This window comes from Drosophila albomicans, chromosome 2R (genome assembly GCF_009650485.2).
Source record: "Drosophila albomicans strain 15112-1751.03 chromosome 2R, ASM965048v2, whole genome shotgun sequence".
In the NCBI taxonomy this organism is placed as follows: domain Eukaryota; kingdom Metazoa; phylum Arthropoda; class Insecta; order Diptera; family Drosophilidae; genus Drosophila; species Drosophila albomicans.
Window position 1 is genome coordinate 2309656 of NC_047631.2, and position 27280 is coordinate 2336935.

At 39.3% G+C, this 27280-nt stretch overlaps 3 protein-coding genes across 8 annotated transcripts; 1 reads left to right on the forward strand and 2 right to left on the reverse strand.

The window, feature by feature from the left end:
• Positions 1-907: 907 nt before the first annotated feature.
• On the reverse strand, positions 908-5054 carry LOC117574611 (protein slender lobes). Of its 3 annotated transcripts, none has more exons than XM_034258496.2 (5): positions 4867-5054; positions 4631-4756; positions 1816-4577; positions 1579-1755; positions 908-1521 (listed from the first exon to the last, which is right to left on the reverse strand). In XM_034258496.2, exons 1-5 carry the CDS (start codon positions 4895-4897, stop codon positions 1087-1089), a joined length of 3531 nt encoding a protein of 1176 aa, XP_034114387.1. In that variant the 5' UTR covers positions 4898-5054; the 3' UTR covers positions 908-1086. The 3 variants fall into 3 exon arrangements, with proteins under 3 accessions (XP_034114387.1, XP_034114388.1, XP_034114386.1); XM_034258497.2 differs by having other exon boundaries at positions 910-1527; positions 4631-4720; positions 4867-5053; XM_034258495.2 differs by having other exon boundaries at positions 910-1527; positions 4867-5053.
• Positions 5055-6185: 1131 nt separating this feature from the next.
• LOC117575647 (leukocyte receptor cluster member 1 homolog) lies at positions 6186-7428 on the reverse strand. The gene is made up of 3 exons (XM_034259929.2): positions 7291-7428; positions 7135-7234; positions 6186-7072 (listed from the first exon to the last, which is right to left on the reverse strand). The coding sequence occupies exons 1-3, from the start codon at positions 7311-7313 to the stop codon at positions 6287-6289; spliced, it is 909 nt and encodes a 302-aa protein (XP_034115820.1). The 5' UTR covers positions 7314-7428; the 3' UTR covers positions 6186-6286.
• A 189-nt stretch (positions 7429-7617) lies between these two features.
• On the forward strand, positions 7618-26994 carry LOC117575646 (baculoviral IAP repeat-containing protein 6). 4 transcript variants are annotated; one of them, XM_052007889.1, is made up of 32 exons: positions 7618-8041; positions 8593-8903; positions 9270-10326; positions 10392-11120; positions 11189-12008; positions 12550-12770; positions 12828-13049; positions 13335-13607; positions 13688-14102; positions 14160-14590; positions 14658-14884; positions 14956-15061; positions 15123-16554; positions 16627-16898; positions 16960-17135; positions 17198-17683; positions 17750-17870; positions 17932-18719; positions 18779-19043; positions 19106-19329; positions 19381-19498; positions 19558-19788; positions 19848-20032; positions 20093-20634; positions 20698-21161; positions 21226-22554; positions 22953-23225; positions 23294-23893; positions 24032-24893; positions 24961-25432; positions 25495-25923; positions 25982-26994. In XM_052007889.1, exons 1-32 carry the CDS (start codon positions 7822-7824, stop codon positions 26468-26470), a joined length of 14790 nt encoding a protein of 4929 aa, XP_051863849.1. In that variant the 5' UTR covers positions 7618-7821; the 3' UTR covers positions 26471-26994. The 4 variants fall into 4 exon arrangements, with proteins under 4 accessions (XP_051863849.1, XP_051863850.1, XP_051863848.1 ...); XM_052007890.1 differs by having other exon boundaries at positions 22986-23225; positions 23276-23893; XM_052007888.1 differs by having other exon boundaries at positions 7619-8041; positions 23276-23893.
• The last annotated feature ends 286 nt before the right edge of the window (positions 26995-27280 follow it).

Below are 27280 nucleotides of genomic sequence, written 5' to 3' on the forward strand. Positions count from 1 at the left end.
TATACCGAAAATACTCTTCCATATACGCTGCCTGGTAATACCTTTTTGGCGCAATATTTGAAAAATTAAAAACCGTTAAAAATATATTATTATTTAGTTATTATTTTTTAAGTAAAAAAAAAAATATCGAAGTCTTTTTTAATACGGATTCAAAAGACCTCTCTTAATTTATAGTAATATTTTTGTCGTAGATGTTGATGAACTGTTAATGAGAGACGTACATACATATGTTCTTTAACATTACATATAAAAATAGTGCTTGACGAGTTAATATTGAGTAGTTAATATATATAAAATATTAATAATAAAATATGTAATACATCAAATATTAATGGAATGTTTTGTCAACAGCGATTTATCATACATTATATAGAAATAACTGCACTTGCAAGAATTTCACATCAAGAGCGTTTTAACATAGTCTTAACATTTTACAGTAGTACGTCTTTTGGCGAATTATTTACAAAAGTGAAACATTCAAGTAAATTAATTATTGTAAATTCTCCCCACCTTTGTTTTCATACAAACGTTCTATGTAGTCTTTTATGTTCATATTCGTAATTGATGACTTTAACGTTGTATAAGGCATTATCAGCCTCCGATGTTACCATTTATAGTCATCCAAAATATCGATAATTCTACCAGCTGATTAGAAATTCTTGATTTTTTTAGCTGTTATGAAAATATAATATATAAAAAAGAATTAGGTACATCCAGCTTTATTATTCGTATTAATATAAATAATATCAAATCGCATTAATGCGATAAATCGTAAGCCATACTTTTACCTCTTTTAATGTCCAGAAAATTCGTATCAAGGTTGCAACCCAAAAGCAACATAAAATCAGCATTGCATAAATTAAGTACATAAACGAAACAAATGTTTTTAACATTAATGTAAATTATTTTAATACCATAATACAATTTGTTGAATTTGCGAGAAGAAAAGAAAAAAGCTCGTTTTAACGCAGAAAACAATTTCAAAAAATATTTTTTTTAACATTCAAGAAAATATATAAAATAAAAAAAAATGACCACATTGCGCTGTTCGCTTCGCATGTAAATATATATGTATATTCCTTATTTTTATTTTCTATTGAACATTTCCCGCTTGAATCGAAGTGCCGATTCTGTAGCCGGGTTCCGACTCACAGTACTGCGTGTTCCAACTTCTAGCTTCTTTTTAAACTCTTTTGAAGTATCAGGCCTTTCCTGAAAACCTGAACGGCTCTCTGGAGTTGGTGGAAGCTCTCTGAAATATTTTTGGGTTGGTGTGCACGGCTCCACTTTAACGATGCCTGATCGCGTCTTAATAAGTTCAACTCTATCCTTGACATCCTTGGACATTAATACATATCCAGCACTGGTTTTAATACGTTTAATGGCATGGTGATTCTCCTCATCAGAGCTTTTCATTGGCGATGGTTTGTTCACTTTTGACCTCTTCCTTACAATTTGCTTCTTCACTTTTTTTGTCTTACTTGCTACATCAGGTTGAGGCGACAATTTGCGAGCCAGTGTCTGAAGCTGAAAAAGATGCATTATAAGTACAAGAAAAAAATGGTGAGTGTGGCTCACCTCTTTGCTTGCTGTGTCTGAGACTAGAAGATGCATAGCATGCTTGACAGCATTCCTAGCGGCCTGTAAACGCTTTACACCCTTCTTGGCATTAGTCGGTTGGTCAGGGTGCTCTGGCTTGGAGGTTGCTCCAACAGGATTTTGAACACTTTTTATTATCTTACCAGCAGAAATTTGCTTAAAATAAAAATAAATGCATTTAATATATTGATTAGACATTTTTGAAATTAGTCTTACTTGCTTCTTTTGCTCAAGCTTCGCTTTATTAGCCGCCTGAAGAATTTCCTCACAGTATTCCAGATAATAATCCGTATCCTTTAAATGAGGATGCGCTTGCTTCTTAGGACTCGCATCTTCTGTCACAAGCTCTTCCTTGTTGACAATTGCACTAGATGACGATACAACCTTCTCTTTGTCAATCTCAACGTGCAGAGCAGTTTCAGTTTTCGTGCCATCAGGTGACGATATCTTGATAGCATCATTAATTTTCTTAGGCTTCTTGGAAGAAACTTCCATTGTGGTATTCGAGTCTTCTGGTGCACCGCAGAAACTCTTTGACAACCGTTTCCGCTTCGACTGTTGGCGTTTTTCCTCGTCTAGGGTTTCGATGAATGACTGAGATGGTTGGACATCGCAATTTAGTTGCTCACTACGACGCTTCAATTTTGGTTTTGGTTCAGTGTCGGTAGATTGAACGTACAGTGTTTGTCGACGCGACTTCTGGAGTGGATTAAACATTTGCTGCAAATGAGACAAGTCACAAGAAGACAATCCTGCCAGCAGTACTGCCTCGTCCTCATGATTTTGCTTAGAATGGAAAGCACTTGATTTACAGTTTAGTTTCATTTTTTTAATAACTGCTTCTGGAGTATCATCCTTGTCTTCATGGATTAAATTCTGCTCCATAGGAGTGGGATTCTCATTATCAATAGACTTTACTGTTTTCTGAAGTAGCTCGGCATTGGGCTTTTCATCAGCACCATCTTCAGAAGGCTCTTTATTCTCCATAACATTGGGATGCTCTTCCTCGACCATAGATTTCGATTTTACTGGGGTGTGTTTAACAAGTTTTTGTGATGACTTTTCAATCTTCGATGCGAGTTTACACTCCTCTACAACATTCCTCTCATCTACTTCCCCTATTTCTTCGGTCTCATCTACTTCCCCTATTTCTTCGCTGGAATCGAGAACTTCGCAGACACTAACGCCATTGAAATGACAACTCTTATCTAAATCACGAGCTTGATCTTCTTCATTGGAAATGTATTGTAAATCTTCATCTTGTGAATAATCATGTAGCGATACATTTTCAGCTGTTTTAGGTTTATTTTCTGAGGACTTCTCTGTAAAAGGGCTTAGAATTCGTTTAGTATAATCTGACGAATCGCTAGCTGATTTCTGTTTTTTCTTATTGTCCTGCTCAGCAACTTCTTCATCACTATCGCTATCATGGACTATAATCCGTCGACGTTTCTTAGTAGTCTGGCCGTAACTGTCGACAGATCCATGCTCAGAAGCGGATGAGAAGCATAAAGCCTCAATTCCTTCCTGATTATCTTCCTCTTCATTGTCGGACACAATGAAGGATAACTCTTCATCGTTGCTATCCTCAGAGCATTCATCATTAGTGTCCTGGCTGCCAACAGATTCGCCATCGTGGGGTATGTCATTTTCTTCAATCTCTCGGCGTTCAGAGCTATCCATTGAATCGCCGGATTCATAATTTTCGACAACCTCCACTTCGTTGTCCACGAATTCGCACACACCTTGCTGATTGTCTTCCTCATCATCTTGCTCCTCCCGATCTTCACTTTCTTCTTCGCTAAGAAGACAACGTGAGGGTTTATCTTGTTCAACCACAACTTCGGCAGCAACCATCTCTGAGGGAGACCGCGGTTTAATCGTATCAATTTGAAGTGGTGGCGCCGCATTCGTATTTGATTTATTTAATTCATTTGTCTCAACAAGCAGCCCACTTGACTTTGCTAAAGGAGTCGAGCTATTACGTTTCTTCAATATAGTGGCCTTTATAGGAGTATCACTATTGACACTGACGTCCTTCTTGGACTCTGCCGTCAAATTGTAATAGTCTACGGGTGGTGTATTAATGCGCGCTGGTGTTTTTGGGTATTTTGGCTTGGCAGCAGACTCTGTTGTGTTTTTATCATGAAAGAGCACCTTCTTTGTGAAAGAAGACCGTTCCTCGATGATGGGATTATCGTCAACATCGCTGGGTGATGGCACAACATGCTTATCTATTGATACATCTCCGTCAGCTCGATTTGGCTCAACAGTGTTAACATTATGTTCCTCGAATTCTGAGATATCTTTCGATTTTTCCGTTACTAAGGTTGACGGCTTTTCTACCTTACTAATGACAATCTCTCTGGAAGTTTCATCTTCAATGGATTTTGGAGTTTTGGTCTCTGCCAACGAAGTCTCCACGCTGATTTTCTTAATTTTGATTTGTAGCTTTGTATTTGCCACAATTTCTGATTTCTGATTCGATTCAGCACTTTTTGCGGATTGTTCCTCGACACCAAAATGCGAAAGCTCTTGTTGGGGCACAGCTTGTGTAATCACATCATTTGTTTGTTTTTCTTGATTTTGTTTCTTTTCCTCCGAATTATTAGTATCAGATTGTAACTGCAGCGAACTGTTTATCGATAGTTTCACAGATGGTGGCGTCTTTGACATGGAGCGCGTTACGCGTCTATCATCTGATGATTGAGGTGAATTCTTGGGTGTGGAGTCCAATTCGGCAACTTCGTTGACCACATCCATCGGAGCTTCCACGACCTCTTCCTTCTTCAGTGGCAGCTGTTTGCGAGCCGATTTGGCCGGAGTGCGTGTTGCACGCTTTACAGACGATACATTAACAGGCGTGCTCGGTTCCGGAGTTTCGCCACGTGCCACGGACAATCGAGTTGAACGTGTGGGAGTCCTTATCTCAATGGTGGTCGAGTTTAAGCGAGTTCTGCGCAAGGGGCGGGGGGATGCTACAAGGAGAAAGCATTTGTGATAGGAAACAAAGACAGAGACTTCAACTTACCACGTTCAATAGTTCCATCCACAAGATGCGGCGTCGAAGGACGACTGTCTGTGTCCAGAGTGGACAGACGCCGAGTTCTAGCGCGAGTTACTAACATACAAAGAGACAAGTACATACATCTGATATCTGATATTCAATTTGATGTCGAATTTGTTTGCATTTGAATTGCAACGGTTGCAAAATTTAATCAATTTGAAGAGAATTCATTAATAATTTCAATTTCAATTGTTACTTACCACGAGGAACGTCATTGTTATCTTCGTCCATATTGAAAAATTGTTTTTTTGCTTTAACTTGAATTCTACTTATCAACACACCAAAAAATATTGAATCAAATGAAATTAGTGATTTTTTTCGTTACTAATATTACATCTAAATGAAATGCTGCTGAGACGCAACCGACGCTAAACTTAGAAATGAAATAATCCAAGCATCAAGCCGCCAAAATTACCATGTGCGTCAACGTGACCACATATTAAATTTAAAAAAATACTATTTTTTCGCAAAAATACCAATGACAAACTAAAGGTTACATTGAAATAGTAGTGTTGTCGTAAAGGGCCGTTTTTTTTTGAATTGTTGGTTGTTCTTAATAGTCTATTTAAATCAAGTGAATCTGCTTCAATGGTGCAAGTGTTTACACCAAAACTGCATAACGCGAACTGCTGTTTAGGGGTGAAAAAGTAAACAAACTCCGGCAGGTGGAAGAAGAATAACAACACCAATAGAAATAAATCAACAAAAAATTGGCAATTTATTTAATTATGTGATACGGAGGGCATTCAAAAAGTATACCTTTTATTTATTATTCATCAATTGACATTATTTATTTCAGTTTAATATCATAATATTCAACTTGCTCTGCAATGATTCCAGTACAAAGGTGTCATATTGATCGTCTTCTCGATTTTCTATAGTCCTCTATCTATTTACTTTTATTTTTTCGACATTAAACAAAAAAAAATAAATAATTTTTTTAAGAATTGCTTAGAAATTTAAAATAATTTGAAGGCGGCAAAATTTCTAAGTGGAATAATCAGCTGATTTTCGTCGATAACACAATTTTTTCGATAAGTATAATTATGAGGTTCTTCTTAAGTGGTGAATGGGGGTTTATGATTGAAATTTGGGTATGTTGTGGAACATCTACATATTTAAAAGAACAAATTTTGTTCAAATAAAATGGTAAGGCCCTCCGCATACATTTGTATGTATTTCGCTTGAAGGCTTCCGCGGCACGCAGCACACATTGTGTAAATTTCAACCTACCGGGTGGGTAAAAAATATTTTATTTCAAATCGGTCTATCTAGAGAACGGCAAACTTTTGAAGAAAAAAGTCCAAATTTCACTACAAATTTCGGCAGTTTTTCATTAACTAAAAATCGCGAACTTAAGTTATGGTCGAAATTTGAAGTGAAAATATTGAGAATTCTTCAAATTCACCATTCACCATTTACCCTTTAAATTTGGCACGAGGTATAGATTTTAAGTACTGATATACTAATTGTATACAATACATATATACAAAGAAAGAGCAGATGCAAACAAAAAAAATAAAGTATGCAATAAGTTTATTTAAAGATGATATAGAATTTATAGATAAAATAGTATTAATTTAATGTAGGCATGGCATAGAAGATACAATCCTTTTAGTATTAAGCCATATTCTGCTTTGCAAACTCAGGGTTAAATTGGCTATTATACTTTTGGATAATACGAGGCGTGGCTGTTGGCGTCTTAGATGATGAATTCGAATTCGCTGGAAATTCAGAGTCTCTTTGTGCAAATAGCTGCTCCTGACGTCGTTGCTCAGTAGCTTCCCGAATAAGACGCTCTTTTCTCAAATTGTTCAGTTTGTCTCGCTTAGCTTGGGTTGCTTTTTTGGATATTTTATCAGAATTCTTGTAGCTTTTGTGTTTATGCTTCTTGTCTTTTTTGTAGCTTTTCTTTGGCCTTTTGTTGTCTATCGATTTTAATTTTGATTCTGGACAGGATGTACCCATACAAGAACGTTTGTTCTCGGCAACAAATTGTTTGTCTGTCGAAATCAAAGAGTTTATTAATGTTAGTGGATCTTGTGATAACTTTTGCTTGGATTGAGTTTCTTTTCCCTTGTTGTCGCTTTCCGACGAGCGTTTGGGTGCGACTTCATACCAACTGCGCACTTTCAGAGCTTCATTCGTGTCTTGGCCAAGATAGGTGAGATACCCGATTTGCTTTTCATATTTCTCTTGTTCCTCCTTCTTTTCTTTTTCCAAGTCCTTATTCGTCTTTTTTATGTGACTTTTGTAGTCTGCGAACAGATTAAAGGAAACTGACGGCGTCGATAGGTGATGTGAGTTTTTCTTTCGTGTTTCAGATTCACATGGTGCAGCTGTTATTATTTTTTTTTCTAAGACGCCCGTTTGTCCACGCAAAAAGTTAATACGCGCCTCACTCTCCTGAAGATATAAGGATATTTGGGGTGCTACTAAAGTGATAATGATAGATTCCAACTACTTACGGCCAATTCCAACTTGTCGCATCGTTTCTTTTCATCTTCTTGGGCCGCAGCTTCATCACGCCGCACTCGGGCAATATTTTCTTTGGTGCGCACATGCCAGCTATTTGATAAGTGCAGTTGAAATGCTATAAATTATTCATTAATTTAGATACGTACCGTTTTTTTGGCAAAATATTCATTTGCGCTAGTACTAAAAACAATATAAAATCACGTCGAACAATAGTAAACAAAACGAGTCGTCATGTGAATGGCAGTGAATAGTGTTGTAAAGCGTTTGATCTATGGAGTAGGTCAAAACAAAATGAATGTAGAATTGATAATGAATAAAATAAATATTCGATAGTATCAAAACAATCTAGTGGCGGACGAAAAAGCAGCATAAAACATTGATTTAAAATATTCTCTATATTAAATTGAACAAAAGTGTGAATTGACAATTGTCACAATTCACTGTGAATGGTTAATAAAATACTCATCTGTCAGAAAGAAGAAAAGGGGAGCACAGAAAAACTATAGCACAGCAGAAGCAGCGAGAAGCACAGAAGAGTCCCGAAAGATAAAGTTTTTTTTAATTGTGAAGAATCAAGTGTAATTAAAAATACACAAGAGTCATATAAAAAGAGGCGACTCTGAAATTTGCGTTGACATTCAACTCGTCCCAAGCAAGCATATGTATGCAGTTACAGCATGGAACAGCGTATTCTAAAGCAAGACGGCTACTTGGATGTGGGCGACGATAGCAGCAACGATGCTGTTCTACCAGGCGGAACTCCACTGTTTGAAATACGCAACATCGTCTATCATCCGCAACTCAATGTGCTACTTGCATTTGGCGTCAATAATCTAGTAAAGGTTCTAGATGTCAATTCCGGCGTTACCCTGCAGACATATCAATTGAGTACAAATGGTAAGCAACACAAACACAAGCATGCATCGACACCTCTACATATCTACATATGTATGTGTTGTGTATAGTAGGTGTGCACATACATACAGATATTAATGCACAAATACAAAGTGATGAAAAATTGCTACACAGACAGATGTACAATTACAGTACACGAATACAATTTGAAATGACAATTTATTGCAATGTATTTTGTAAATTTGATTCTCTCATTTGCCTGCTGATATGAAGATTATGTATACACACACACTATTACATACAGAGATATTTGTATTTTTTAGCGTTTTGCGAAGAGTTTTTAGATTGTTATGACTTGGCTTCTATTATTTTATTTTCGCCCTTTCCGATAATCATTTTGTTGTGTGTTGTTTTTTCATTTTAACTATTACGCAGTTACACTTACATACATCATGTTGCAGTCAATTGTTGTAGATTCATACATTAGAGCGCTTGTGCATACATATGTATGTATGTGTGTATGTATAGAGTAATGCTACATCATTCAGACATCCTATTCGCGAATCTTGTGAAATTGACCTTTCCAATTGCAGCTGAGAGCTTTATACTTGGACGTTATATGCCACTGCAAGATAAAATCTTATTTTGGGATGGTCACAATCTTGGACTGCGTGGCGATTACAATGGCGTCTTGCTCTTGGACACAATTCTTCAGTCTCCCATTGGACAGAATGATGATTACATTAAGCTGGAGCTTATTTTGTCCGAGGCAATAATATTTCAAAACTGCATCAATGAACTGGAGAGTGAAGGTCTTGAATGTCCGTGCGACATAAGCAATGAGTTGACACAGAAGATTAATCAAGCCCAGTTGAATGCCAAAAAAGGAATTAAGGCACAACGTGTAAGTTTTCTTTAAATTATTACCTGATCTTATTGATTGCACTGAATATAAGAACTTGTTTAGTGTCGGGAAACTGTCAAACTTTATACAATACATATTGCATATTGAAATAGTGTTAGAATACGTTTGAAAATTATAACTAGTTTGTAACTTAGTTAAGCCCACGCTTAAATACATGTAATGGGTTGGTCTAAACTTAGGTTCTGTTCTAAATTAATTGGAATTGGAATTTTGTGAAACAAGTTCTTGTTCTAACGTTGAAACTCTTATAAATCAATCAGTGAATCAGGATAATTTTTTTGATATATAATTTTCATTTACATAATTGAATGTTAAATGATTTATTACGATTGAAATTCTTTACAGTGGAACACAATTTGCCTGGAGGTGCCCTATTCAAGCTTGAAATTAGTGGCAAATAATGTAGTAATATTGCTGAAGCGCTTGGAGCGACACATTCCCGTATTGGCCATTGCTTCGGCCATTAATGAACGGCTGACGGACATGCTGATGGGTTCCAGATTGCCGGATTTTGGCTGGAAATTTAGCAATTTTCAACGAGTCCTCATGCATTCAGAAGCGGTGAGACGGCAGACATTTGAAAAGTGGCCACATATGGATTATAAATGGGCCCTACCCGATCAAATGGCTCAGGCAGGCTTTTACCATCAGCCATCTTCGTCTGGGGAGGATCGCGCCATGTGCTTTACATGCAATGTATGCCTAGTATGCTGGGAAAAAACCGACGAACCTTGGAGTGAACATGAACGCCATTCGCCGCTTTGCCCATTTGTGAAGGGAGAGTATACTCAGAATGTGCCACTGTCAATCAGTTACGCCACCAATCCCGCTTTGACCGCCCCAGGCGTTGGCTTCGATGTTATTTCGAACAGTGATTACGCGAATGTTTTGTGCACGAGCTGCACTCAATCCGGAGAGCTGAGCGTGTGGAGCATTGAACGTCACCTAAAGCTAATGCACACGTTTCATGTGCCCACCCTGCTCAAAGAGGTCTTTGAGGAGAACTTTGAATGGGCGCGTGTTACGGCCATCTGCGTACTACCAAATGCTCGAGGTCGTGCTAAAGTTAACTATGTATATTCGGCTAATTACAGTGGCAGTGGAAACAGCAGTAGTGCTGCGCATACTGCTGGCACTCCGAGCTTTGGTAAATTCGATGTTGGCGTCAATGCCCAACACATAACATCAACATCTACGCTGCGAGCCGGTGTTGTTGGCTCCAAGATTGTACTTGGTGTCAGTGTGTTGCACAGCAGTGGAGAGATGGCACTGCGTATGGTGGTGTTAAATATTGTGGAGTTGGATAGGCACAGCGAGAACTCGGCCATCATTAGCAATGACAGCGGCAGCATATCAAGTATTGCAAGTCACCTGAAAAAAACTTCATCTCAAATGGGGACCAGTAAGTAAATCCTTATGAATATTATTAATAATTATTAATTACCATTTATGTATTATTTTTCACAGCCTCCAGTGACTCGAATGTTGTTGCCAGTCAAGTGAGTCTTGAATCTTCGAAGGACGATGATAACAAATCGTTGACGCCGTATGAGAAATTCACTGATGGTTTTGATAGCAATGGCTTTGTGTCTGCATTAATGACATACAACAAGAACATTGGAGTTAATCAGACAGGCAACAACTCATCGATGCTATATGATTTTGACTTGTCCACATTGTCGCAAATACTGGAGAGCAATCTGGACGATACGTCTTCTGGTTTAATGGTATCTTCCAATACTGTCAATGTTAGCAACAGTTTACTGGGCATGGGCAATGAAATGGATAAGCTTATAGATCAGTCGGAGATATCGCATCAAAATAACAATAACAACAATGATAACAACTCGTTAGGCGTGAGCTCCACAAGCAATAACAACAATAGCATAATAATGAATGGCAGTCACAACACTGCAAGTGAAAAGTTGACTGCAAATGAGGAAATAGATTGCGTGGTGGAAAGCTGGACAAGTGTCAAACGCATGAATGCATTGGATGGCGCTCACAGTGTCGATGGGAAATCTTTAGAGGTGGAGGAAATTGTCGAGATAGCTGAAATTTTGCCCACCAGTCCAAACTGTAATCAGCTGCTAGTTAAGTTGCTGCGCACTAAAGCTCCAGAAACTGAAGCTGCCAAAATCATTATGGCCACGGTATCCAAAGAGGAGGAAGAGAAGCATGTGTCAATGGACATAGGTAAGTTTGTAATAAGTCAATATTTTAAGTAATAAATTGAATATGAACACACATGTTGGTATTTTCAGATGATAACAACGCTGAATGCAATGTGGCCGCACAAATGCTCCTTTTTGACTATGATGACTTACAAATCTCGAATGACTATACTCTAGCCATGACTTTCAGTCGTGCGAAATGTCCGAAGCAACTATGTATCCTACCACCCAGCATGTCATCGGCATCTTCGGATGCAAAAGCAGCTGGATCCATTTGCGTAGTTTGTGCAGATGGTTGCATCGAAATTTATTCGCTTGATGACTTCCAAGTGACTTCTGTCATCGAAGAAGAGGGCGAACATTTTGAAGCCGTGGTCTATTGTCGTAACCTCGACAGACTGTGTTGCTGTTCCCGTCAGGGTGGCATGCTATTTTATTCGCTGAATGACGGTGAAAATGATTCTGGCGATGAGCTGTTGGAAATGGATGAGGACTGTAGTACAACATTAACCCATGCAGCGGATCTGAGCGTTACGGATGGTGCTCGCAATATGGCTGATGCCGATACAATTATGGTCGATGGAAATATCTCAGTTGATGTTTGCAATGAGGCAGCAGCTACGACATCAAGCCAAAGCGTTCATGTTCAGACTTCACCATCGACTGTCTCCTTGCTAGCCAACAACGCGAATTTATTGGCATATAAAACTACAGACTACACGCTTGAAGATCTGCGCTTATTCTATGCGTTGACTCAGTTTGATGATAAACTGACAGTATACTCTGCTGAAGTACCCAGTTGTTGGAATGATTTGGGTCAAGTTCAGAAACAGCGCAAGCAGTCGCAAAATATGCGTCATGGAGGCGACGAACGGGACTTTACCCGCACCTGGCGACTTCATAACGATGCGTAAGTCTTCACATTAAAAAACAACCTTAGTGGACCTTTTTATACCCGCTCATCATAGGTAGCAAGCAGAAGGTGACATCATCGACCGCTTAAAATATATATATTATTTGTCAGCGCCGTCACCCGAAACGATATATCCTTTCTGTTTGTTTTTTCGACTGTCTGTTTGAACCCCTAGATATCAAGCAGGGATAGCGAAATAATTTATGTTAACTTTTTTCCACGCCGACTTCCGCCCCCGCAAAGCGAAAAAATCGAATAGCAATAGTAATTTTAAAACTAAAGTGTATAATAACTACGGTCATTGTGATTCAAGAAAGTTTGGTTGCGATCGAAAAAAAAACATAGAAGTTATTTGACAATTAATTTGATATGCCTAGAACTGCAGTCCGGTAAATTTTAATCACTATAGTATATTTTGAGTGTAATAGTATTTGTATATACCAAATATAGCTTTTTAAAATTGGTAGCGGGTATCTTATATTGGAGCACTATACCTTTCTTACTTGTTTTGATTTTAATTGTATACATTTTATATTAGAACCACTTGGGACGAGCATATAATTGAGCTTAACTTAGCACAGCCAGTTTCGTTGGGCCACATTGATTTGAAGTTTACTGTGTACCAGCAATGCTCGAACCCAGCTGCCATACAGGTCACCCTACTGAAACAGAACACAAATGGTTTTGGTTACCGTATGAAAGGAACTCATGCCAGTTACAAGCCGAACGTGATTGACGACAATATTGATCTCTCTTACAGTAAGTAAACGATAATTATAGAAAGTGATTTAAATAATCATATTTATTTATTTGCAGTTGTCAATGACAACCCCGTGCTTAGTGAGGAGTATTTGTTGGCTCACAATGCTGAAGTACTGGCTGGTCCCATAGAGCTTTCATCGTGCATTGATCTTTGCGATCAAGGCGGTACTGCGACTCTGACTTCTCCAAAACTATTCAAGACACGAACTCGAAACTTCCTTTTACATATTAAAACCGTGGCAGATCCATCCAAGGAAGGACAAAACAAAACGAGGGGTATGTAAGATCAAATCATGAAATTTATATTATTTTGACAACCATACGACCAATAAGCATCATAATTTTTTTTATTTTCTGATGTATGTAGAACAGTTAAAGAGTTATATAAACATTAGCTTATCTGCTCATTGATATTCATAAAAGTACGCTGTTTTTAAATAAGTATCTTAATCAGTTTGACTAAGATGTCAATAAAATATCTTTTGGCAGATGATTAATAGCTTCATAAAATATAACAACATTGTAATACAATAATGGAATGCAATTTAATAACAATTACAGCTATTTCTTCGCGACATCCTGTCCAAAATTTGGTTAATCGAGTAGAAAATATTAAAGTAACTCTTTCCCTGGATATTGAGAATCAAGAGAAAAAGAGTAAACATATGAGGTTACTTAATAGAACGAAAACTCATTTTTTGACAAATCTTGGAAACTCAGGAAAACTGAATTTACATGCCTATATAGGTCCAGATCAACCCGTACGATCAATGCCCCTTACTACTCCATTGCCCCTGACTGCTTCAGTTGAACAAGAATGTGATAATAAAATAGGTAGTTTTGCCTATTGTTTTACTTATTAATATTCTGCTCATTATACGCGTTTAACTATTTTTTTTTTTTTGCTATTTAAGGCTGTGATTGGCTACACGAGATCTCAATAAGTGTGCGAGCTGTTAAGTCCCATAGTCGAATTAATAATGCGCGCATGCAGCGTATTGCTATGCTGGATAGCAATGGACTTTTAGAACAACTTTTCCGCGTTGCATGCGATGTGGAATCCATACCGCTGACCAAAAACTTAGCTCTCGATGTACTTAACTGGATTTGTTTTATACGTTTAAATCGTTTTCGATCTCCAAAGTCAGAGCGCATTAAGGATCAGATAAATAAGCAAACAGCAGCTAATATGAACGACCTACTAGCACAGCAATTTGAGTGTGTTTGTTTGGCAGAAAAGCACATCGAACAACTCATTCGAAACTGCATTATCTATAGTGACCGCACCACTGCGCATAAGTGCGTAAAATTATTGATAATGCTAACAGAGTAAGTTTGACTGAAATTTATTTCGATATCTCATCTATATTATTTACTTTATTGCAGAGGTGTGGGTAATCTTCCTACTGAGTTGCAAAAGCAAGCTACATTGGATAGCAGCATTAAAACGGCAATTTCAAATACCTTCTGTGAGTTGCCGCAGGCGCGATGTGGAAGTGTAGTGCGTTGGTATACGATGCTTGCCTGTGCCACATCTACTACGGAGTCACACAATAGCATCTCCGAATATGCAATCAATTTGCTTAAAGACATATCTGGGGAAATAGATAAACGCTGGGATCCACATTGTGCACTTTTAAGCACACGGTTTGGACTCTATGGCTTTCCATTTGAGCCTGAAATATTTGATTTTGATTTTCCCAATATCAATCGCAATGGCTCAAGCTCATCCTCTATGGGACTTACAAATGTGATACGCAGCAGTGCCACTATTCTGCCAGTAACCGGACTGGATATAAAGCGACTTAGCTCGATAGGTGAGACATGCTCGATAATTAGTTCAGCTTAGTAAAGTCAATTAATGCTGCTACTATTGTTGTGTAGATGGTGTTGACTTTCGGACATTCCCACACTTGATTCGCGGTAAGAGTATAAGCAACCAGTTGCGAGGTCTATTAGAGGTTGTACAGTTGCACTTTACCTGCGTCCAAACATCAGAAGCCACACGCATTGATAATATTGACAGCACAGTCAATGGAGCAGCTAATGTCTTCATTGAGGATGTGATGATGATGCCAAAACTAGTAACCAAAGGAAAGGACGATGAATTGGTTGGTAATCCTGATTATTGTTTTCACTAAAGAACCAAATTTATAGGCGTTCATCTTAAAATTATTTTCAGTTGAGTGATATGAGCGTGGAGTGCCTGGTGGAAGAAATCAAGGACATGAATGTTAAAACCGCTTTTGGATCTTTTGGGATGGTAAATGGATTTAAGGATAAGGCTTGTAAGTGATAAGTTAAATAGCTGTTTTAATATTATGACAGTAATATAAAATTTATTTTTAGCTGTCGCATCACTTACTGATCTTGAACATGCATTAAAAGAGGAGGTAAAAATCGAGAAGAGCGCGCTCATAGATAAGCTGAAGATATCGAAGTTTTTACCTCAGCTCACACTTTGGAACAGCTACATTCAAAAAAAACTTGGCATAAACGAGGAAAACGCATACAACTGGGAAATGGAAAACTGGGAAAAGGCTTTACTCAAGTCTTCTCTTGATGTGCTACCTGAAGAAGCCTCCCCATCGCAGTCGTCTGATCAATCTCAAGCAACATCGCAAACGGGCGGCAATGATAGCTCACAGAACATTGTAGATGATGAGGCTGAGCGAGAGAAGATTACCGAAAATTTAAATGCCAATCCTAGTTCACCAATTGCTTGGCATAAACTTCTTACACCTCCTCCGAAGCTGATGATTGTTGTCGATCGCATGCATTCTGGTGCCCGCCGCTTTGTGGTACTTGATTTTGGCCAGCACATTCTGCTAACGGATTTGGTAGTACCTGCATGCGATGAGCTAACATCGCTCAACATTGATATATGGTGCTTTGATGAGGAGATCGATTGTACTCGCCTAGTGCAAGTCTCTGACATACAAACAAAGACACTAGTGTTGAGCGATATGCAGCCTCCACCTATTTGCCGCTATCTAAAGCTCACAATTGTTGGTCGCAATGGCATGTCATCGACTAAATGTAAGGTACCACTTGGAAGTTTCTTTGGACACCCTGTTGTTCTGGAGCATGATGGTTATGGCGATAACCTCGTTCGTTTCATCAAACCGCCAGCACAGTCGCTCCAGACTCACCTGAAATCGCTGAATGCACTGTACGAGGATGTTCATTGCCGCTATAGTTTAGCCAGTAGCAAATTAATGGAACTTTTGTCGCCGATGCGCAATAGCGAACTATCGAATGTTGCCCATCTTCAGGCTTTTATTAACAAGCAGCGAGATGAGGAAGTTAGTTGTGGAATGGACAATAACAACAAAGTGGTTTCTTTATATGATGAATGCATGTTGCTGCAATACCAAATCAACGTTATTCGAAATGTGGTACATCGATTAGAGCGCGCATTATCACCGAAAGCGCATAGGATTCCCGCACCCCCGAATCCTTTGATCACGGACAAGTTGTTGAAAAGTGCCTCGCGAGATAAATTACGCGTGCTGAGTCTCAGTTTAGTCGAAGTGCTGTTGCATTTCTCTATTGAATATGGCATTAAAAACATACTGCCAGTTCATCAGCGATTTAATATGGTTACTGCCAAGACTCTCTTCAATTCCTTGGTTGTTTATGGTGATGCTCAGTTACAGTTAGCTACATGCTCACTGTTAGTTCGCATGTGCTGCTTTCAGCCATGGTGGGGTGACTTTTTGGCGGATATGTTCTGCAGTTTATTCTCGGCACAAAATTGTAAAGCATTTCCCCAGGATCGGTATGTGTAAATGTAATCGACACTGAAAAAGTATTTACTAAATTGGGTTTCAATCTTTATCGTCACTTACAGAATTTTCTTTTTGTTCACTTATTTGGGTCGACGTAGTATTGCAATGGGTGCTTGTCGTTCGATCGTAATAGATGCCGTGCTTAAGACCCTTGTAAAGCTGCTAGCGCCTATTTCTCCACATTACAAATTTCAATCAGAGCAACCTAGTACGTCGTCTAGCGCTGCTGAACGTAGTGCAGCAATGGGGAGCACTTCTGATCTTCAGCTAATCACGTGGTTACTTCTCTTCCTATCTGTTTGTCTGGACGATAACAATGCTCGAAAGGATAAATGTAAGTGAACTTTTTTCTCCCCATTTATCAATCTACAATTATCATTGTATCTTTTGTGCAGCGGCAGCTCGTTGGGATTTTATGAGTTGTGAAAGCGACTTTACTAAGGCAAGGCCGAACAATACACCTAATAGTAAGCAATTACGTTGCTTTAAAAAGCGAATAATACAACAGAATAAATACTCAGTTCAGCCGTACACTGATTGGGGCAAAAAAATCTACATGATCCAAAACGAGGTTATTATTTTTTTAATTACACCTACAGTTAAAAGAATTAATTAGCAAATTTTATTGTTTAGCATCCTGGTATATTCATGGAGTTGTCTACTAAATCGAAGGCTAGCGGTACATCCAAAGTAGCATCAACCGGAGGAAAAATGAATATGGTAACAAGTGGCATCTGTGCTTCCAGCATCGGTTCAGGTGTAAGCTCCGTAAAAGGCACTAATGCCACCACCTCATCACCAAAGCATTTGGATGGCTTGGGAACCAGTGTGGACGGAGATAGTAACTTTGATAAAGGTGTGAAAGCACTGAGCATGTCAAACATCAAAGTTGTCATCCGAGGATTGTTCGCTTTGCTTTTGGAAATGGATTTTGATTGCAACATGGATCAGTTTTTACTTACTTGTAAAGTGATAGCGCGATTGGTAGCTGCATGCCGACCCTCGGTTCGGTTGTGCAAAATTGTGACAACTGCTCAATTGGAGCAACTTATACGTTTGGCCGTGTGGAACGATCAGCAACAGCCCTGGGCGGTGCATGCAATTACATGTCTGTTACAGGTAAATATGACTAAATATATTTGATATATATGAACATAAATGGCCATAATAATTTGTTTTTTTCAGGACCTTTTGGACGCGGACAAGCAATATAGGGATAATGATGTTACTCCTACCAACGATGAAATTCGTCCCATTATCACTACATCAGCGCAGGAGTCTCGCGATCTATTCAGTGATTATTCTAGTAAGTATTATATTTCAATATTTTTCGACGCATACCTATTCACATATTCTAATTTTTTCAGCTGGCAAATATAACTACCTGCCATCTCTCATTGAGTGCGAGGATACGGAGTTTGACGAAATGCTGAACGACATAGATATGATTGAGCGCACCAAGCCTATTACTAAAAAAGAGAGTAATGCACTTTGCAAAAACACATTCAACTTCTTTTGTAAGTCCATATCCATTGCGATGGATTCGCGTTTAGATGCTGGCTTGGAATTACATGTGGAAGCGCAATTGCGTCGCTTGACCAATCGAACATCGTTGGATTTGTACTCATCGTTGCCGCAAGTACTAACCAATGAATTCGTGTCCGCACCGCCAGAGGCAGTAGCCTGGCCAGAGTATCTCACTCAGTTGTGGTCTGGCCCGGATTATAGTGGTGTCAATACTTACATTATGCTAAAGAATGTTTTTGATTCTATACTGGCCGATCTACACTATGAGGATACATGGGTTCATTTAGAGCAAGTATTGCAAATGTGGCTAACGCTTAATTGTGAGTTGGCCGATAAGCCATATTCGGCGGGAATCAATCAGACGGATAGCCCGAAAATTCCATTTGGAGCTAATGCTGTTCAAGGTCTTTTGCTAGCTCTGGCTTGGCACAATGATATAAAGCTACGTACATGGTGCCTTGGCTTTCAGAGTCTATTCCTCGCTTGTAATTCATTGCCTATTGGAGATGATGTTACCGATTGCAGTCGTATCAATGAGGTTATTGTAAATGATGAAAATTTTGAGAAGATGCTACTTCGTTTCTTCTCGGGTTACGGCATGAGTTCATCCATAATAACGAATCGTTGTGTAAGTTAATCCATTCAGTATTTAATTATAGTTTAATTTATCTTCATTATAATTTATAGGCTGGCCCTACAATCTGCAGGCATTTGCATGAGCTCATGCTGTGGCTTCATAGCAAAAGCGAGAATAGCGGTAGTCTTATTCCATGCAAGCGTCGACTAAAGGATATACTTCTACATGTTGTGCTCCAGTTAGTTCAGCCAGACGGTGCCATTAGCAACCAGCAAGGGCCAATTGATGCACAGAATCAGTTGGTACGGGATTTGCTTTTAATGCCTAACGACAAGGGTGATCTGAATGTAGCCCTCAAAATTATCGAGAGTGTTTGTAAGTACAACAACTCTTCGTGATGAAAATTAACTAACAGCTAAATCTGTTTGAAATTTCAGCTTTTATAGTCTATAACAATATTTCCAATGGCGAGAAGTTACAATGCCAGCGCGGTAATGAGAACAGCAATGCTGGAAATAACTTTAGCAATTTATTTGCCAACGTATTAGGTTCAGAGAACCCTACTAAGCAAAATGCTACCATATGCGACAATTCGTTAATTATAAATTTGCTCAAATTGTCCTCCCACATGGTTTTAACGGAGATGCCCCGACAGCCTAGCGTAAGTAACGAAAATGTAATGCTACTACTAGCTTTAATCGTGTTTCCACAGGAGGTAACCATACCTGAAGAAGAGGAACTGTCTAATCAAAGCCAAACGGATGAAACGAAGGCTGAACAATTAAATACAGATGGGCACCGTAGCAAGGTCCCTTGCATTGCTGATTGGGGTTTGTATTCTTTGTCTCTTAAAAAATTCCCGCACTCTTATTATTTATTTGTAATACAGTGCTGCGTCATTTTCCTACAATGAAACGACTGTTTGGAGCACTTTCTCAGTGTTCAACTAATACTTTTACAATGATGTCTTCGAGCTGTTTCTTTTCCCTTAAAACAAACATGGTGCTGGACGAACCACAGACTATTGCGGACGCCGTCTTTAGTTTGATGATCACTTTAAGTGAGAGAGCTTCTAATCCGCGACTGGTGGTTGCGCCTATTTGCCAATATCTGGAAGAGAGTAAGTTTAAGCATCGTTGGGGTCGAATTGTATTAATCACATTTTTTACATTCTTTCAGGTACTGTACAACGCAATGCTACACTGCCACGCCTTCAGTTATCAGAACCCTTTTTATGGTACATTTCGAAGGTGCTGGAAGTGACAGCGGCAGTTCAAATATTTACTCAATTGGGAGGCATTCAAATAATCTGTCATAATTTGGTTCGACTAAACAAAACGATTATTAACATGCAGCCGGGATTGGTAAGAATGGAAATAATATTCATTTAATAACTAATACTAATACTGAATTACCTATACCAGATCTCCATGATTATGCAACATATGACACGAAATACGCGTCTCAAGCTTTATAATTATGTGAACAATGGTAGCGCCTGTAAAAAGACAACCACAAGCACGGGAGCTGCTAGTACAACAACAGCAGCACAAACATCAAGAAATAGTAGCGCCCAGTATGATGGAATGATAAATTTTGCTCCATTCTCGCATATTGTATCTGAAAATGATGCGGCACAAAGTGCTGAGATGCTGATTTCTAATCCCAATGCCACTCATAGACGACCACGATCACCAGCGTGGAGTTATATGTTCTATCCCAATGAGACACATGTGGATTTGACCATCACGCTGCCAACAGCAATTTTGTTGAAGGAGGTGCAACTGGTACCACACACCTCGAGTCTGGCTTCTTGTCCTTCGGCCGTAGCATTGGAATTGTCTCGAGATTATGGTGTTGGCTCTATACCCGTGGGTGCACCAATGACAACAACTGGTCTCACTTGCATACGTCTTAAGCTAGCTAAAGCCGAAGTGGCAACGAGTATCGTTTTGAGGCTGTACAAGTAAGTAAATCATGTTAATGACATCAATTTAACTATCCCTAAAATTTTGTTTTTTTGTTTTAGACCAAAGGACTGCGGCAATGTTGGTCTTGTACAGATTGCAGTGTTGGGTCAAACAATTTTTGGGAATCGTATGCAAGGTATTCGTGGACAAGGTACTTTTGGGGAATCATTTGCCGCCTGCTCCACACCTCTGCCGGCGGCTGCGTTATCTGCCATGGATGTTGATGCGATGCCCGAGGATGATGCATTTGCCAAAACAAGCATTGGCTGGGTGCGAATACTATCTCGTTGTTTTCATGTAGCTGCTTTGCAACCAGATAGTAAGCTAACCGATTTAATAGCATCATACCCGGCTGCCTATCCAGGCTTTCTAGAGGCGTGCTGCTCTTTGCTTAACATTATGCCTATGATACCTAGCCTTGCGCAACAGCATCTTGAGACTGTTCTAATCAAAATGGGTACCTACAATCACGAACTTAGTTTACAATTACTGAGAACTTTGCTGTGGCACACCACTCCACAGGGTGAGTTTTAGCTTTTATCGATCTAACTTCTAATGATCTAATTGTAATATTATTGATATTGCAGTATTTAAACTTTCCAGTGATGCTGTGTGCGATCTTATTTATCAAGTAGTTACCGGATCTGCAGAACATATGCTCGACAAACTTCGTGTTCTGCTGGATTGGATAATGCAGTTGCATGACATCTATAGCAAACAGGCTCGCTGCAATAATCCACAAAGTGGGTTTGTTAATGTGATTGCCTCCATATTATGGCAGGTTCAGCAACATCAAAATGTTCCGGACTTACCCAATCTTATTACGCCGAAATTGTTTGAGACTTGCTATCAATGGATTGCCGAATTGGAGCACGATGAGCCATTGAAGAGTAGTTTTGATTCATTACTGTGTGCTCTATGCAACATAAAAACGGAGCTCTTTAACCAGTTGCTGATTAAACTCGGTATAAAAATGGAGCAACAGACGCGTAGTAAAACGGATGACAGTAAAGTACAAAGCGGTAATGCTTGGTTCCGTCGTGAGGGCGGTGAAAATCTAACACTTCTTCTTCAACGTCCGGCATTCCTTAAGACGCTCGCTTTGGCTTGTCAGTCACCAATAGCAGTTTACCAAATGTTGGACTCTGGTCTGCCTAAACTTCTAGCTCATGCTGTTTTTGAGTACTGCACTTATATGCTACCAACTACTGAAGGAGTCTCTGCGGAAGCTGCAGCCTCATCTAGTACGCAAGAAGCTGCCGGTGGAGATTCTCTGCTTACCGATTTTGATAAGGTGGAGGCAAGTGCTGGTAGTTATACCAAACCACTACTGAGCTGTGCAAATGTGCCCAAAGTCTTAGACTTTTTCTCAGAATGTTGCGCCGAAGGTCCAATGCGAGACTGGCTGGGCACTATGCAAGGCTCCATGTTTTGGAAACCTCTTTTGCAGCTACTGTGCAACACGCACACAGCACAATTCAGCAAGACCTTACCCATGCAACAAACATTCATTCGTCTTGAAAGGGCCACAATCAACTTTTTTACTCGTGTGAGCGCATGCCATCCATCAAATCAGGAAGTGCTCACCTCGCTGCTTATTGGTGCCATCATTTGCAAGCCTTTGCGATCTACATCGGGCAATCGTCCCACAATTTCTGGTTTTACCCGGCAGCTTGTGCTGCAACTATTGCTGGAGAACGAACACATAATGGTCTGTGTACGTAGTCTGCAGCCATTGCAACGACGAGATACATTGTCTGCTATAATGGGAGGAACTAATGTAGCAGGTGCTAGTAATAGTTTACCAGTCGCATCTGCCAATCACCATCCGGCCAAACGCAGTTGCGCTAACCAAATGCTGTTCAATGTAACTACAAATACAACATGTCAAGAGATATTGCAGAACTGCGTTAGTGGTAAGTATTTTTTTTAATTTATTTTTCTTGTCCATGCAAATGCTGATCAATTAGTTAAAAACTTGATTTATTGTATAATACATTGTATAATACATATGGGCATTTTCAAGCATTACGATCGTACGACAACATAAACAAACAAACAAATGATATAAAATAATAGATTCTAAATCAATATGGGGCTATCCAAATAAATAAATAAATTCCAATTAAATTTGATTTGCTCGATGGATCTATTTCTGGAAATGCCTATATTTATGTTGCGCTATTTGATTTGTTAAAATTGTTTTAAAGATATTTGTTTATAATATTTTGATGGAATACTTTGTCTATATATATGTATATATTCTTTTGTTTTTATTAATTTTTAATTTTCTTACTTTTGTTTTTGACCACAGTGTATAGTAACTTAGTGTATCAACAACCAACAGATCAACGCACTGGCGATGTTGCAGCCACTCTTTCAGGTGTAGAAAAGCCAAGTGAATGCAAAACTGATAAATCGTGTATTATAAACTTTAATAATATGGAGCACGGGGGTAGCATGGAGTTTTTGACCGTTGGTGCGGCAGTAGCGGCTAAAGACAAAAGAATTAAGGATGCCAAAAACCAAGCCGCTGTAAATAAGGATAAGGAGACACAAACAACAGCCATGCAATTATTGCCAAATAGTGAGTACATCTACAAGTTACATATTGCATTGATTAATATATTTTTACAGATACGTTTAACATTGAAGAGTTTCTGCTGCAAGCAGCACATGCGGGCAATGGCAGTCAGTTGGTTATACCAGAATATCCTGATATACTGCTGGCTGGTGATGCCACCATATCACAAGTGTTAGCTACGCTTAAGGATGCAGGACATTCACTATCTGCACCATGCCTGACGCTGAATCTAGTTCCTCAATGCACGCTGGGGGATGAAGTTGCGGAGTCAAAGAAAACAAAAGCCGCTTGTACAGAGCCGTTGTCATCACCACTTCAGCGTTTTTCAAGTAGCGGTGGTCTATCGCTGTTAGCTCACTATTTGCCCACGGTGTATCCTGAGCATATGGGCCGAAAGACTACTGCTGTAGCTGCCGAGAAGGAGAAGAGTCCACCTCTATCTGATTGGGTTAAGCTTGAGCCAAATGATGAGATATATGAAGATCTGGAGGATACCATTTGTGAGCCGACGGCGAAGCAGATTACTGTTAGTTCTGTGCCACAACACTCGTTAGCCGCTTTTGGTCTCTTCTTACGCCTTCCCACCTATTCAGATGTGTTACTTAGAGATAAGCAACGTGCCCAGTGTCTTTTAAGACTTGTTCTAGGTGTTACCGGCGATGGAGATGGCAGTAAGTGTATCAAATATGAATTCTGTGTTTTAATATTTTTTCTTTTGGAGACGCTTTTCGATTTTGTTTAAATTTTTTGTTTTTTTTCCATGTTAGAGAAGGATGTTTGCTAATATTTTTATATTTTCTATTACGCAGACGATATATACAGCCTTTCGCTGGCGCCGTCCTTACCCACATTGCCGTTTGAGGTATTCCGTCAATTACTGGATAGTATGCCTTTATCGACCGATGATGGTATGCTGCTTCGCCGAGTTGTCATTGAAGTTGGAGCAATGCATCTTGTACTAAACTGTCTTGGAATATTTTCACATCAGTCGCATAACAGTCAAATAGGGACATTGTTTAATGAACCGTCTTCCAGTGGCAACGGCAACGGTAACGGCACCGGCAACGTTAACGGCAATAGCAATACAAATGCTAGTGAAAATGGCCACAATACCTCAACAGCCGTAAAAACCAATTCAACAGAAGAACCTCTGCCAACTACCATAATTTCAGATGACAAAAGTCACATATACTGGGCGAAAGGCACTGGGTTTGGCACTGGCTCGACAACTCAGTCATGGAACGTAGAACAGGCTTTACTGCGTCAGAAGAGTGAAGAAGAGCATGTGACAGTACTGCTGTTGGTATTATCCAGTTATATCAATCCGGGAGACTGCATACCCATCGAAATGCGCGGAGAGGATATTTTAGCCTATCACGATGTTCGTGATGTGGCTGGTGATCTTCCGCCTATTTTCCAGACGCTGTTGCAGCAGTCGTGCCTAATACCAGCACTCAGTTCTTATTTGCGTAACGACTCAGTTTTAGACATTACACGACACATTCCTCTCTATCGTGCCATTCTGAAGATACTGCGTGCATTGTCGCTCTCCAAAAGCTTGGTTTCACTCCTGCAGCCGGCGCCAAATGCCAACGGAGAGTGTACACCACCTATTGCGGAGCTGCTAAAGAATATGAAGACTTGCGTTGATACATATGCTAAGCGGCTCAAGTAAGTTTTAAAGTTTTCTAATATTATATATTCAATTATTAACGATCTGTTCGTACAATATTCACAGAGTCAACAAGAAGTCAAACATCAAAGGTCAAACTCATCAATTGACATTTAATATAGATGATGGCGATGATGAAGGATTAGCTCTACTTATTCCGGATATACATGAGACATGTGTTCTTGTGAAGAAGACCACGGCAGCAGACGCTTTGATAAATATGTTGCATACACAAGAAGATGGTATAGGTGCATTGGAGCGTCCAATAACAAAATCAGTTGAGCAACGTTACCTTGAGCTAATGAAAAAGCGTCAGTTTGACACGTACGACATGATCGTTGAATCGGATAATAACAGCTTTCGTTTTGTGGTCGCGCATCATTTTGAAAAAATGGTGCGACTAGCAGGCGATCGTTATCACCCATCTCGTGTCAAACGGCTGGCTCAGGAAGCAGTCACTCTTTCCACAAGTTTACCTCTAAGCTACAGTAGCTCTGTATTTGTGCGTTGTGATACTGATAGATTGGACATAATGAAGGTGCGTAAAATCAGCGTTTGATTTCGTCCAATATTATACCCAAAACATTAATATATCTTCAGGTGCTCATCACTGGACCTGCAGATACACCATATGCCAATGGCTGTTTCGAGTTTGATGTTTTCTTTCCACCTGACTATCCCAACTTGCCGATGCTTATCAATTTAGAGACCACAGGTCGGCACTCGGTTCGTTTTAATCCCAACCTTTATAATGATGGAAAGGTATGCCTGTCAGTACTAAACACTTGGCATGGTAGACCTGAGGAGAAGTGGAATGCGCAGACGTCCAGTTTTCTGCAGGTTCTTGTCTCCATACAATCCTTAATATTGGTGCCTGAACCGTACTTTAACGAGCCTGGTTTTGAGCGCAGTCGTGGAACGCCCAGCGGTACTAATTCATCTCGGGAATACAACAGCAACATCTACCAAGCGTGCGTGCGTTGGGCAATGCTCGAGCAGATTCGCAATCCGAGCCCTTGCTTTACAGATGTAAGTATCAGTTTAAATTACCTACCATTCTACCCTTCTAAAAATAATGTATTTTTAGGTCATACATAAGCATTTCTGGCTAAAGCGCGAAGAGATTTGCACACAAATTGAGGGGTGGATTGAAGAGCTGAGTAAACCTCAGTACACAGAGCGTGCTAGTCGCACTATTTCGTTTAATTCGATGGTCTTGCGTCGTCATTATCGATATCTCCGAGAGGAATTGGCTAAGCTAAAACCTCCTCGCGGTCTGGAAGACTTAGATGCCCCATTTAACCCGGTAGCAACTTTGCCGCCAATGGATGTGTCCACCACAGCGACATCTACCACAACGGCAACTTCACAGGTGGGCTCCGATGACTCACTGGTGCCGGAGCTGAACCTGATGGTTGAAAACGGTGACAGCGATTTGCCTCTCTCTGCAGATTTTTATAAGGAAATAGAGAAGTCTGAAGCATTACTGACTGGAGAAGATGATGTTGTTGAAATTCTGAGTGATACGGAGAATGAGAGCAGTGTGTGGCAAGATAAGGAGGAGGATACACCATAATTTACTCTTTGATGCCGCTCTCACGCACTAGACAGTTTTATTTTTCGTTATAAGTTTTGTTTTATGCTCTATTGTTTTGTTTAATTTTTGTAAAAGAGACTGCAACTGCAACAGAACTAGGTGTGCTTTACATAAAGGAAGCGTAATATTTAATGATAAAATAATTGATTAAAAATTACCCTTTCGAAAAACGAGTTAAATAATATATATGAAATACATATTAAAGAAAATCACAAATATATATATGTGCACTCCCGTAAAAATGCGTGTTTAAAAGCCAACTTCTTACAAAATTGTATGCATCGCATTTTTGCTTCATCGAGCCTTTATACCTACCGTATATTGAATCCATATGTGTATAGCATAATATTTCAGAATTTCAACAACACCACCAATACTAAATTAATCTGTATTAAACTATGTATGTACGTATGTAGAGATTTGGTTAAATATTTACAAATTTACTTTTACAATCATACGCAACGCAAAATAAATTTTGTTCTCCGAAATTTCGTTATTATAAATAATACGGGAAGTATATTATTCTTTTTGCTGCTGACACAGATTTGCAGTTGATATCAGTTGATTTGATGTAATCACTAATCAAAGAATGAATTTCCAGAAAACCATAACAGAAAGAAACACATTTTATTTTTCCTATACATCTACATATATTTTGTATGTATGTATGTATGTACATTTCCTTGGCCTGGCAGGTCACTGGCTATCAAACTACAGCATAAAAGCTACAACTACAAAGTTCATTTCTTCACAAAGCATCAATTCATAATTCGAGCTACTTGTGCATTT

Bases quoted from the DNA above. Each gene is read 5' to 3' on its own strand.
- LOC117574611 (XM_034258495.2), bottom strand. From the start codon at position 4,897: ATGGACGAAGATAACAATGACGTTCCTCGTG. The intron at 4,757-4,866 runs GTAAGTAACAAT...ATTGAATATCAG, and splicing joins TAACAATGACGTTCCTCGTG to ATATCAGATGTATGTACTTG. The intron at 1,756-1,815 runs GTAAGACTAATT...TTTTATTTTAAG, and splicing joins AGCTTGAGCAAAAGAAGCAA to CAAATTTCTGCTGGTAAGAT.
- LOC117575647 (XM_034259929.2), bottom strand. From the start codon at position 7,313: ATGAATATTTTGCCAAAAAAACG. The intron at 7,235-7,290 runs GTACGTATCTAA...CTTATCAAATAG, and splicing joins AATATTTTGCCAAAAAAACG to CTGGCATGTGCGCACCAAAG. The intron at 7,073-7,134 runs GTAAGTAGTTGG...TTATATCTTCAG, and splicing joins GCGACAAGTTGGAATTGGCC to GAGAGTGAGGCGCGTATTAA.
- LOC117575646 (XM_052007888.1), top strand. From the start codon at position 7,822: ATGGAACAGCGTATTCTAAAGCAAGACGGCTACTTGGATGTGGGCGAC. The intron at 12,009-12,549 runs GTAAGTCTTCAC...ATTTTATATTAG, and splicing joins TGGCGACTTCATAACGATGC to AACCACTTGGGACGAGCATA. The intron at 19,499-19,557 runs GTTTGTATTCTT...TTTGTAATACAG, and splicing joins CCCTTGCATTGCTGATTGGG to TGCTGCGTCATTTTCCTACA.